Source organism: Astyanax mexicanus, chromosome 5, assembly GCF_023375975.1.
Source record: "Astyanax mexicanus isolate ESR-SI-001 chromosome 5, AstMex3_surface, whole genome shotgun sequence".
NCBI lineage: Eukaryota > Metazoa > Chordata > Actinopteri > Characiformes > Acestrorhamphidae > Astyanax > Astyanax mexicanus.
This window is the reverse complement of record NC_064412.1, coordinates 30,034,822-30,048,820: the sequence shown is the minus strand read 5'-3', so window position 1 is coordinate 30,048,820 and position 13,999 is coordinate 30,034,822. Positions and strand designations below refer to the sequence as shown.

The 13,999-nt window shown below is 38.1% G+C and overlaps 1 protein-coding gene across 1 annotated transcript in view; it reads left to right on the top strand.

Annotated features, from left to right (window-relative positions):
* LOC103045147 (phosphatidylinositol transfer protein cytoplasmic 1) overlaps positions 1-13,999 on the top strand; it is a 116,064-nt gene that overhangs the window by 87,710 nt on the left and 14,355 nt on the right. Inside the window, exons 6-7 of the mRNA XM_007252127.4 lie at positions 4,319-4,390; positions 13,294-13,389. Of these exons, the coding sequence (XP_007252189.1) occupies positions 4,319-4,390; positions 13,294-13,389 (168 nt within the window). The remainder of the gene's footprint in view (positions 1-4,318; positions 4,391-13,293; positions 13,390-13,999) is intronic.

Below are 13,999 nucleotides of genomic sequence, written 5' to 3'. Positions count from 1 at the left end.
TTTATTTTAAAAATGAATTGAAGCTGAATTAGATGGTATTTTAGCCACATAAACACTGGACTTGAACAGCTAATGCAAATCTCTGCCATAATGGTTTTACCTGGTATAACGGTATTAAAAAAGTAGTACCGCCGCCCAATAGGGGTGTCACGATTCTATAAATCCTCAATTCGATTTTATTTCCGATTTTAGGGTCAAGATTCAATTCGATTCTCGATTTTCTTTTTTTTTTTACTTTTTACGATTTTCTTTTTTTTTTTTGTTATATATATATATATATATATATATATATATATATATATATATATATATATATATATATATATATATAATACAATAATAAAATATCAGAGTATATAGAAAAACAGAGTAATAATAAACTCTTGCTACCATAACTTTACCATAAAACTGTGGTTTAGGCTTTCCAAATATAGTACATGAACTTTTTACTGGAAACATGCTCTAATATTGTGCTTCATTTGTCTTTTTACCTTTAAATATACACATAAGAGTAGCACGGTTTGACAGGGTAATACAACTCGACAGAACACCTGATGACTCGGCTCGCAGTGTGGGCGTATCCGTGACATTTTTTTAATTCAAATGAAGCAACAGATGTAGTCAATCATAAGTTTAAGATTTTTAATCAACCTCACTGTGATCTTTAGTTCTATAAATACGTTTTCAGCTTCTCCTCTGTGGTTGTAAGGCAGCTGTTCTGTCTGTTTTGTCAACTTTCTCTCTGTTGAAAAACCCTGGGCTACAGCGTGCTGTGCCATTTGCGTAGCGCGCGCTTGCGTAGCTTAGCGGGAGGGATCGTCGACCCTCTTTTTGACTTCGAGGCTCAAAACCATGCCATAATTCCGATCGATTTTGATAAAATATCGAAATCGTGACACCCTTACCGCCCAATAATACCTCCTAATGTCATGTAGCAACAAATCTACCACAATACTAAAGTAAGTTTATAATATAAATATTAACTGCAGACCAGTATTTTCACAATTAAATGAATTTTTAAATAACAACATTACTGTGTCACTATATATTAAACACAATATGATTTGGCACACCTCTAGCTATTAACTACTAATGTTTCTGACTAATCTGACAAATAAACAGTGCCGTTTATAATCCAGTGCACTTTATGTTTGAATTCTACCAATCAGGTTGTAAGAAGCAGTAAAGCCACTTTGCTGAAGTACAGCTTTATACAGTAGTTTTTTTATTTAGTTCTCCAGTATCAAGGCTGAGTGCAGCAACATTAGCATTAGCCGCTAACCGCTTTCACCGCTCAGAGATAACATATATGAGTATATCGGACTGTAGTCTGCGTGTTTACCATGTTACAACAAGCTACATGGAAAAAACTGTTCTCTTATAGCACCCTAGGTTTCTGGAACCCTCAGGGTTCCTCAGTCTACCTCAGGGTGGGATTTTCTAGCGCTGCTAGCCACAGCTGGCTAGTGCTGCTACACGGGGCTGACTAGCGCTGCTAACCGGGGCTAGCTAAGCACTTGCTAACTGCAGCTAAATATTGGAATTCTTAACAGCTTACTGTAAACAAACAGAAGTGATTTACTCACCCAAATATACAGTTTTCAGGAGAGAAATCTGTGTAGATTAACATCCAGCGCTCGCTTGAGTTTAAAAGGTGGTAAGACCTGCTGAAGTACTCTAAAAAAATTGGCGACACCCTTGTTCACTTTAAGTATGCATTCTTGCTAGTGTCACTTAAAATGGGCATATAATCCGAAAATAGACCAGAAAATAGACTTTCATTCATAGTGCGCCTTATAATCACTAATATAAAACTTAACATATATGATACTTTCTTCAGAATGAGAATTTCTTTTTAGTTTTCTACTGTATTTATGTTTATCTGCATCTGTTTTAATGTGATCTGTATTTTTACAGTAAAACTCTTATTGCTAGTAGAAATACAGTTAAATAACAGGATTAAATAGCTTAAACCTCTGCACTGTATTATATATCAATACAGTCCTGCTGAGCAGCAGTGTAATAGCTGTATTGGACATATGGTACACAGGTTGTGTACGCCGGGCACGTGCTGTAACAGACCGATCTGTAATCACTTTACTTAAAGCACTGAGTCATGTTCTCTAAATAAAGGGATTGTTTGTTCTTGTCAAGTGCTTCAGCAGCACCCACTGAGATTTCTTGATTCGGTTAAATGGGCCTGTGTCGTGATAAATGCATCCGTTTTGTCCTGAACTCTGGAAGTTTAGAAGAAAACTCTTCAAAGTGAGTCACTCTGTGTTATTTCTGTGGAGTGGGGGTGTTTGGGGGAGGAGTCAGATGGATGAAAAGGAAGGAAAATGACTCACCATGGAGAGAGTCCCCTACTTCTCTCCTTCATTTTTTTGTGGTTGTTCATTTCCTCCTTTTTTTCCTCTCTCCCTCTTTCCATAACTCTCTCTCTCTCTCCCACTCCATCATTCGTCTCCATTTCTCTGGCTCCTCATTCTCCGTCCTTCTCTTCCCCCCTCTGTCTCGTTCCTTTTCTCTCTTTTCCCTCCCACCCCAGCTGAGTGTGTCCTGATGCCAGCGGGCACCCACGCTTCCTAAGGTGTCGTTTTCAGCAACGGCAAAACTTTCTTTGTCGTAAAGCGGTTGCCATGGAAATCTGTCTTCTTGGTCCTGTGCTGTTATTAATAGCTGTATTGGTCTCTTAGCGGAGACCACGCAGAAACCTCAGGCTTGGGATTGAGTCCTACAATTCAGACTTGTTTTAAGGAATTCTTCAAGTGTGCTCTGGTGCTGTAATTACACATCTCCTACAGTTTACTCATTTATCAGCTTCCTGTTAAAACTGGTAACTGATCCAAAATCATCAATTTTTTTTTTAATGGAACATGGATCTGTTTTATGGCTGAAGTGCATTCTTCCAAGTGATTGATTAGGTAGGTTGGACAAGAGGGGTTGCACAGCTATCAATTTTTACTAGTCGTTTTAACTAGTCATTCATAAAAGAAGTCAACAAGTTGTAATTTTTGAAGCAAATCCTAAAGCTCAGGAATTTTCTATTTTAGTTTTTTTTTAATGCAGTTTAATGCTCAGCATCAACAAATGCATTAAATTATATTTTTGAATACAATTAGGTCTATAAATATTTAAACAGTGACAAAATCCTCATGATTTGGGCTTTGTATGCCACAACACTGGATTTGAAACAAATAAATGAGATGGAAATGAGTGTAGACTTTCAGATTTAATTCAAAGCCTCCTCATTTCAGGGGCTCTAACAAATTATCTCAAAAGCTGTATGTTTTAAGGCAAAGTAATAAATGCCTGACTTAGGAAGACATTGGTGAAAAATATCTCACACTTCTACTCAGTGATAAAACTTTGCATACCGGACTGCAATTGAAAAAAAACAGAAGGACCAGTAAATTTTTTGGCTTTCTGGGTCACATGACATCTGGTTCAGTAGCTCCTCCATTTCCACTAGTTGTTGTGTTTACATGCATCTCCGTGGAAATGCACACCCAAAGTGTAATAACGGTGCGGGGCAGTGGAAAAATAGCTATTTTATTAAACGTGAGGTGGCGAAACTCAGAGAGTCCGAACAGAACTAAAATTACCGGAGGACCACCGGAGTTCAGCGAAAAACAGTAGATAATTCAGCCTGTAATTTTCTCAGAGGACGTCTGAGAGAAAACACGTACATTGTCGTTCCAGACGGGAATAAAATCACAGAAGACCCCTCTGTGTGATGGCATACAGAGCTCAAAGCATGACGATTTTTTTTTTTTCATTACAGCTAACCAGCTAACATGTCTTCACTGTGATGTACCTGTATGCCTATAACTGCCTATAACAAAAATAGTATAACTCAAATATTTCTTTGTGATGTTTTTGGAGATGCCACCACCACACATGACAATGCAGAAACTGATCCTTTGATGAAGTAATGTAAGTTGCTGGGACACAACCTATCCATCAGCTTGATTGACACCATGCCATCTCTAGGAGACAGCTATCATTTGAGTGACTTCCTGTCACCTGCAGACAAATGCAAAGATCAATCATTAGCACTCTCCAAAAAGTTGGGTTTGATATGCAAAACATCATCAGTTGTATCCACACTCAAATCGTTTGCAAGTTAATTGGCATCCGATAATTTATTAAATAAATAATATATTATGGTCAGGGTGTAAATCTGCTTTTCTATGAATGTGAGATCAGACAAGAAAATCTGAAGAGAGTACTGATCTCATCATTACTAACTCACTATTTCCTCTCTCTCTCTCTCTCTCTATCTGTTTCTCTATCTCTCACTTTGTCTCTTTTTTAGTGTTCGTTTTTGCCAAAGTTCTCCATCCACATAGAAACCAAGTATGAAGACAATAAAGGAAGCAATGACAATGTAAGTATATTGGTTGCAACCCATCTGTTTTTGTTGATGCGTGTTTAATGCTACTTCTTTTGTTTCTACTATTACATTAACGTACATCAAGGTTGTCAAACTCATTTCAAGTGTTGGGCCGCATTACAGATAGTCCAGTGTGTTGTGTAATGCTGTTATCAATATCAAGATAGTCTGAGCTATAATGTAAATAATAGTAACCTGACTAACCAACACTGAAAGGTATCAGCTCTACATGCAGCATCAGTCTGAGCTATAGTATCATTTACAGTATGATAACATCCGGGTGTTTGTTTTAGTCCTGCAGGAATCACACAGTGCTCTAACTGTGTGCTAGCTAACGTTTCTGGATAACATCAGGTCCTGTCTTAGTCAGGTATCAACAGTGTTGGGCACGTTACTTTTAAAAAGTAATTAGTTATAGTTACTAATTACTTCTACAAAAAAGTAATTGAGTTACAAACTGAGCTACTCCACTACAAAAGTAACTAGTTACCAGTAAAAGTAACTATTGCGTTACTTTTGCATACCTGTCAATTTTTTTATTTAAAAATAAGGGAAATTTTCCGCTGCCCGCTTTGAGCCGTCCCACCAACCTAACTGAGGTTCAGTATCCCTGACATTTTAAGACAGGTTGACAAGAAATCTAAAATAACCACCTGTAAACCACTTACAAACTACAATTAGAAGATCAGAATCTACTAGACCTACATTTGTTGACATTGAAATGTTGTGGACATTCCTAGTAGAATATGCAAAACAGTACATCAACAATGGATTTCATGTAGCAATGCGATGCAATGTAAACAATTCACTTGTTTTTGATTTGTTCTTGAACCTTTTATAATACAAAGGAACAAATTATTAAAAGAAATATTCATAAATATCAGTTCTAATTAGCCTACACAGTTAATATTCTTTCCCACACTGACCCTCCTCTGCACTCTGCAAATCCAGCAAGCTGATTGGCTGTTTCTCCTGAAAGGCAGGACTTTCTCCTTGAACTGGCACCATGATTGGCATTAAGAGATAAAATAATCTCTCATTAATACGTTTTTTTATTTTTATTTTTATAATACGGGAAATTTACAGGAAAATACTAATCCGGGAGGACGGCGGGAAAGAGGGGTAAAATACGGTTGTTTTCGGGCCAAAGCGGGAGACTTGACAGGTATGCTTTTGTAAAAAAAAAAAAAGTTCCTTGAGCGGCTAAAGTAACGTGCAGTAACGGGGTGTCGGAAATAGTAATGTCGTTATAGTGACAGTCATAGTAATTAGTTAGATAATTTGTTACTGAAAAAAAGTATCAGCGTTAGAAACATTGTTTATTTCAATGCCGTTACTCCCATCACTGGATGTCAATTGGGTGACGTTTAGTAAATCTCTCACCTTTTTGAACCCAATCTGTGATCAAGTCTATAAATAAAAGTACATACAAAGTTTACCAGATAGTTTTTAGGTTTCTTTTTATATGCAGCTGAACTCAAATAAACAGTCTCCATTCAGAACATGGATACATGGATTCTAAAAGTACTTGCCAGGCCAGATTAAAACCTTTCTCGGGTGGGTTTAGGCTCACGAGCTGTTCGTTTGAAACCCCTGCATTAATGGGTTTTGTCAGTCTCACTAGCCAACACTCATCTCTAGCCATCGCTAGAAGCGTATTATTGCTATCTCTTTCTCTTTATCTCTCTCATACTCACACACTGTTTTTTCTTTCTTTCTTTATTCTTCCTCTAAGGGCTCTTGTGCCCTCTTCTCTTCTCTGCCAGGGCATGTGGAGTTCAGCAGTGTCAGCTCTTTATTCATCCGTGTGTGTGTGTGTCTTCCCACGTGCTCCCCGAATTGATTTCTGCATTAAGTAATCGTTCTGCCAGTATACAGTGAACAGATGCTTCAGACCATTTGTCACAGTATCACCAAGAGCCTCCCCTGAGAGCATACCTGTTAAAAACCTAGAATTACTACAGTGCAACTGTCAGTGTCTAAATTCTGAATTCTGACCAAAGATTAAGTTTTATTTATGTTGTTTATTATAGTCATTGAATAAGAATTAATGCTGTTTTATAGTCAAATATTTTTCATTAATTACAGCATTTTTTTGCATTATAAGACACTTAAAATCCTCAGTGTGTCATTATAATTTAGCTTATAATTTAGCGCTTATAATTCAGCGCATCTTATGTATGAATTTTACCAGTCAGTTTGTAAGGAGCAGTAAAGCTACCGAAACTGGAGCAGTATTAGCATTAGCGACTAACCGTGCTAAGTGCTCTTTCGCAGGTCAGAGGTGAGTATTATTGGCCTGTAGCCTGCTGCTAATCCCAGCTAACACTGCTGGAGCAGCTTTAGCATTAGCTGCTAACCATGCTAAGCTCTAGCTCTTTTGTCGTTCAGAGGCGAGTATATTGGACTTCATACAACAGTTAGTTCCGACCTTGCAATCTGATTGGTTGAGAAGTGTTCTAGCCGTGGTGATATTTGTAATAACATCACGGCCTTCTCACACTAAACTTGTATCACTCCGCCGACGCGTTGCTGAGTAACGGCGTATACACACAGGACAGCTTAGAATCATCAGCTCCAGCGGCACCAGCAGCAGCGTTAGCTTAGCACGGGCTAGCGCTCAACCACGGCACGCTCGTCCGCAGCGCTGGCTCGTCTTTTGTGGAAAAAGGGAAGGAAAATCGCTCGACTAATGCCGTCTGACAGCCAGAACGCTAACTTAACCAGCCAGGCTAGGCTAAGCTAAGTTAATGCTGAGCTAAAGCAAGCTACGCTAAACTAACCACAGTCCAGCCGGCTAGCTAAAACAAAGACCACCCAGCAAAACAGGCAGAAATGCTAAAAAAATGAGCAGCGTTCACCTGAAGACGACTCCTCGGAGCAGAAGAGGAGAGTATTAGCGTTTTTTTCACGGCCCTATGTTATCATCTTCGGTTATTTTCCACTCACCTTTGGCTACTGCCTATGACCAAATCACAGCTGTGATGTTATTCGTGAGAACACACTCCCTTTCGTGTTATATTGCTTAAGTAGCATGCACCTTAACTGTGTTAAAACAAGCTATGTGGGACAAACCACTAGCTTATATCACCCTGGCTTACCGGAACACTCACACTGTCGGGCGCCATTTACTAGCTCTAACCAGGGCTAGCTGTTAGCTGCTAATGCTAAGGCTGCTGCACCTTGCCTTAGTGGAAATCTGTAAGTCTAAGCTTACTGTAAATAAACTAAAGCGCTTTACTCACCAAATAAACAGTTTTCAGGAGAGAAATCTGTGTAGATTAATATCCAGCAGCGCTTGTTTGACTTTAAAAGAAAATCTTTTTTTACAGTTTCTTTTACTTAGCTTAGCTTACTTTGGTTAACCCAACCCCCTACACCGACACCCGACCCACCCAGCGGCAAGACCATTTTCTGTATTACAGCCAGTGTACAACCAGCTACACCAACATCATTCTGAAGCTGCTGTTTAAAAGTATAAATGCTGCATAATGTCTTCACAATACTTTAAACCACATAATCACTGAGAGAAGCATTTGCACTTAAACTGTTTAAATGATGTTGCTTGCTGACTTTGTTACAGTGAAACCAAATAAAATTAATTATAACTAAATTTGCCTATTATTATAAGGCATATTATTCTATACGTTTAAACATAAAGCCTGTGCATCTAAGAGATGATAACCATTGTTTAAATAAATAAATAAATAGAAAGACGTTTTTGCCAGTACGGTACTATGAAAGCCTGGAAACCATAAGCATAAGTTATGATCTAAATTATAAATGAGGCATTTTTAATATCACTGCTTTCAATGGTTTGCAAATGGGATGGAGTTTTAAACAGGCAGAATAGATCTGACCCAATTATGAAACAGACACAGGCTGTCGAGCTAAAAATACTGTAATAGCAAAAACTGTACAGTAGCTTTCACACATTTGCACAGTTTACAGTGTGAAAACACACATACAGGCCTTAACAATTCTCAACTCATCCCACATCTTCCCCAAAAAATATCACAATAATGTAATAAATAGCTTTAACATGTTGCAGAGTGTCCTCATATCACTTAGTCAAAATAAACAACTGAAAATGTTCAAATACTCATTTTTTTATTTTTACATGTACTAAACCCTAATCTAGAAATGGATTGGACAGGATGTCTATTGCATGGTTGGCTGGTGAAGTGAATAACGAATTTTAACGAGTTTCCTCCTTGTAGCAGGTTAGGGTTTGATTTCCTGTCAGATCAAGCCCACCACATTCCATCATTAACAGTTTATGAAAGATTCCTATACTTCCTCATACCTGTGTAACATGATCCAAATTTAAGAGCTCTGCTTAAGATATATATATAAGATATATCACATGCAAATACTCTCAGCAGCTGACAATCGCCAAGACCCCATTTACACCTGCTTCAGGATTACATCTGGAGAAAACCCAATCCACATAAATCCACATGTGTAAATACAGCCAAGATACATTAAAACTGTTAAAAACTGCATGTAACCACCTTTGTTTCTTGGCCTGGTTTCTTTCTTGTCACTGTAAGAACAGTGCACAATTGGCCCTGCTCCCTCCGGGTGGGTAGATGGCGCTCTCTCCCCACATCACTCCTAGGGTGATATCTACAGCACAGGGCATCTGTGAGCTGATGTATCGGAGCCGAGTTGCTGCGCTTTCCTCCGAGCGTGCTGTGATGCTGCTCGGCAATACTGCATCAACAGCAGCTCGAAAAGAAGCGGTGGCTAACTTCATATGTATCAGAGGAAGCATGTGCTAGTCTTCACCCTCCTGGTGTGTTGGGTCATTACTAGTGATAAGGGGAGTCCTAATGAGTGGGTTGGGTAATTGGCCGTGTAAACTGGGGAGAAAATGGGAAACATTATAAATAAAAAAAAATAAAAAAGATACATATCTAATTGCACAGTCCACTTCAGGAGGTAGTCTGAAGTGATTTTTTGCAATGTGTTGTAAACCAGTGTAAACCAGGATGTTTGCAGATCCTTAAATAGTCATAAAAGGTCTTAAAATTCATTTAGCTAAAAACAAATCCTTAATTTGTCTTAAAATTTCTTACATCCATCACCCAAATGCTCTAAAAAACACCACAGACTGTATTTTCCAAGTATGCTCTTATAATAGCTTCCATACTGATTTAACAACTGACTGAATTCAGATGGTAGTGCAGGTATGGGGAAGTGTAAATTTTAACTAAAACTGTTTGGATAATCCCAGTGTTTTTCACTGGACCCTTTCTCAGTGTACAAACAGTTCCATTTTTGTCTGTTTATTTGGATTTGTTTTAAATATAACCATAACGTCTTAATGTAAAAGTAGTCATGATATTAAAAGTATTGAAAAGTCTTCAATTTAATTTCCCCATAGCTGCAGATACCCTGGTAAATGCGCCTGTCTCTCTCAGACACATTCAACAAGCCGGACCTCTTCCAGTACAACTCAAAACACCAGTTTATTTTATTTATTTGTATGTTCTGCTCCACACAGTAATCAGATCTATCTAACTGGAGACACATTTTAGTACCAAGTGTAAACGCATATCTCTAAAATCTCATCATGATACAATCCATATCCTAGTCACAAGAAGTGAGCAGGTATAAACAGACTTTAAATGTAAGAAACTTCTTGTGAATTTAAGACTTATTAATGTACAAACACAACATGATACTGTACCATTCTGTTCCAGAACAAACTGGCATTTGACCCGTTGTACAGGTCTTTATTTCTGTCTGTCAACATAACCTTAGTCCCCTTGAACCCCTGCTAATCGCACCGTTCTTTTCTTTAACATTTGTGTTTTTTTCTCTCCCTCTCATTCTGGATCTCTAATCTGTCTTTCTCTTTTCTCTTTCGCCTTTATCTCCATGTTGCTAAAGCTGTTAAAAGCCTCTGTAAAGTTCCCCGACTGCCCCGAGTCTCGCTGAGAGCAGGGTAAACATGTGATATCAGTTTAATGAGCAGATTGCCCTTCACAGTAATCATTTTCTCAGAGAGACTGAGTGAAATGAGATCATGAAATAATGAAAGTAATGAGCTCATGTTATGGAAATAATGAGCACACATAAAGTGTTTTTTCAGGCCAGAAATGGCCTGGCCTAAGAGAAGGAGAGCTGACCTACAGGACCTGCAAAGGGTACAAAGTGCTGCTGTGTTTCAGAAATCCCTGTTTCATTTTAAACTAAAAAAACAAAAAAAAGGGATTATTTGTGGTTTCTGGGATTAAGGCAAGGTTAGAAAAATCTTAGTACATACTGATATTAACATGTAGACTTACTGACGGTCTAGAATAAAATAAAATACAAATCAAGTAACTTGGGACAGGGATTAGGAAGAGTCTTTTCTTTTAAAATGAAAACATAGTCTTCAACTAGACTAAAGGGTGCTGGATAGTGATATGGCCAACATGTATTTCATGATATATTTCTTAATTTCAGTCTATGAATAATAGTCGCCAGTAAAGTTGTAGACAAAACCCAGTAGTAACCAAGACCATTTTTAAATTAAAAGAGAAAAATATTTAATAATTGTATCAAAAATGCTTTTTGAAAACTCTCTCATGCATAGCACAGTTAGGTAAGTGTTCTTAATCTCTTTCCTCAATATAGTCAATATGATTCAGATACATTAGAAGTATTTACCATGATACAGTGAAATATTGTGAGTTAGGCCCAAAAACTCGGCTTAATATCTGTCTGGAGAAACTGACCTTATAAAGACAGAAGTATATTAAACTAAAAGATATGTCTGTTCATATAGTATATATATAAGTAAGTTGTGTGTGTGTGCGTGTGTGTGTAAGAGAGAGAGAAAGAGACTCTTTCTGTACTACATGTCCTTAGGAGTTATTTTCTCTGTACATTCCTTTTAAAAGATTAGGTGACGTTGGTCTGTCAGTGCAACTTGATCAATCACATCCAGCACACTCTTTATCCCTTAACGAACCTCTCTCTCTCTCTCTCTCTCTCTCTCTCTCTCTCACTCCCTCTCTCTCTCTCTTTCTCTCTCTCACTCCCTCTCTCTTTCTCTCACACTTTCACTCCCTCACTCTCGGCTCTCAGGTTTTTTACCTTTATTACTCTCTCACTTGCTCACTTTTATGGATTTTTTCCACTCTCTCTCTCTCTCTCTCTCTTCCTCTCACTGTCTTGTTCTTTCTCTCTCTCAACTTCTCTCTCTCTCTATCTCTCACTCTCTCCCCACCCTTTGCTCAACCTTTTTTCTTTTGTCTTTTTTGTTTTACCTTGTATTCTCCTCTTCTCTCTCTTTCTTTGTTTAATTCTCACTATCCCTCACCCCCTCAAGATCTCTTTTTGTCTCTTTCTCACTCTCTTCCTACACACTCATTCTTTTTCTCTTTCACCCTTTTGTGTATTGTCTTTCTTGTTAACATATTCTTCTCGGTTTTCTCTCTCTCTCTCTCTCTCTCTCTCATTCTCTTTCTCTCTCATGTTCAGTCCAGCTAGCTAAGTTTATTGATTGGATCTCCATGTCCACAGATAAGGGCAGTATCATCACCCAGCAGAGGCCAGAGCATCTCTAAAACCCTCAAACCAAAGCGCTTCCCTTTTCCCTGATTTATGTAGACAAATCTGTTCTCCGACTTAAATATCCTCGTTCTGCTCAAGCCTCCCTCATGTTAAGATCATCGTATTTGGTGGAGAGTGCATGCAGTGTTATGCTTGCCTTGTAAAAATCTTCATTGTGCAAAAGCTAAAATGCTTTTGGGATTCCTAGCCCTGAGCAACCTCTCTGGTAAACCTCAATCACACTATCAGATCTGTGCTGGATATGCAACTTTAAACAGGCTTAATTTAATAGTCCATTTCAAGTTCATGAGATGATATCTTCATGTTTGCAGACAGTCCTTACTCCAGTGGTTTTGCTGCATCTACAGACCTCAGAGAATTTTCTGGGGCAATAGCGAGCTTCACAGTCAGTTTGAACCCGTTGAACTGTCTTCTTCACTTCTCTTTCACCCACCGTCTTCCTCTCTTTCTCCCTGTGTGCACGCGTGTTCCCCTGAAGCGCAGTGTGATAACACCAGCTCGCTAGAGTGAGCACACTGCCCCCACTGAGACACACTCCCAGCCTCTCTCTGGCACTTTTAGAACCAGTCCCATTACATCACTTTTATACCAGTTATGCACACATTTACATAGAAGACACACTCTAGACAACTCTAGCTTCGTGTAGATGTCTAAAAAAAGAAGCGACATTGCTTCAGGAGCAAGTTACAGAGCCAGGCTCTGCAACTTTAGAGTTTAACATGAGAGTTTAAGGTACTATGAGATTTTTTTTATAATTTAGAAAGGATATCTAATTATAGGTGTGTGCTGCATTCTGATTCTGCAGATTTCTAGTCATCAAAAAACAAATCAAATCTAGAAGCTGTAAGTGTACCAGTCAGTCTGAAGCATCCTCTGAGCAGCATCAAACTCTAACTGTTATGTAATAGTGAGTGTGTGGAGTGTACGAACATTTAACCCACGACTCCCTCTAGTGGAATCACTACAGAAGTAACCTGAAGGCTTGGTGAAGATAATGTAGACTAATTGGAAGGAGTTTCATTTAATTGGATGTAGCCCCGGGCCTTTTACTCTAATTACAGTTACAGATGTGTCTCAGTGATTACTCTCCTCTGGGTTGAGTTGAGGGGTTGTGGAAGGGCTGTTCTGTTCTCTTGTGCAGGTTTGTAATTCTTTTCTACACGGTATTTAAAAGAAAAATGTATAAATTTTTGTATTTTTCCGCTTATTTTCTGTGGAACCCTCCCTCAAAGCATGTGTCTACATTTATAGTCTTTCTTCTCAGCGCTTGTGTGTATTGATGCTTTAGTAACTGGATGATTGTGTGTGTGTGTCTCTTGTGTGTGCAGATCTTTGATAGTGAGCTGAAGGACCAGGAGAGAGAAGTGTGTTTTGTAGACATTGCTTATGATGAGATTCCAGAGCGCTATTACAAAGAGTCAGAGGTAAGATGCATACATTTTGTAAAATAATAATTATTTATTTTTCCAGTGCGTATACTTCGAAGAAAATACAATTTTTCTTTTGTTATCACTTCTGTTATCACAATTATCACAGTTTGTATGCCTTCAACATAGTAAACGTATACAAAACAAGGGACTATGGAACTATTAACACGGAGGATGCCTTAAATTACTGTGCAAAAAAAATAAATAAGACAAACAAATACGAAAGGAATAAAATATATGTATGTTTTCTGGGTAGTAGTTTCTTCTGTTTGTGTTTCAGTGAAATCTGGTATTTTGCTCCTCATTTTGACATCTGCAGCGTAATAGCAAATGTAATTTTTTCCATTACATATATTTCAATTACTATATTCATCCATTCTTTCATTACTAGGGGATCAGGTATAAGCCATCTCCTTCTTATGGCTTTTTTACTTACTTGCAATCAAAATAATATTCCAGAGATATCTATTTGATTCTATTACTTGAGGACTTATCTCTCTAAAAAATAAAATATCAAATCTCAGGTTAATTTCCAATATTATTTTCCAATATAAGTCCAATCAGACCAAAAAGTCCTTACTTTCGTTGCATTCCCAAAAAGGGGTGC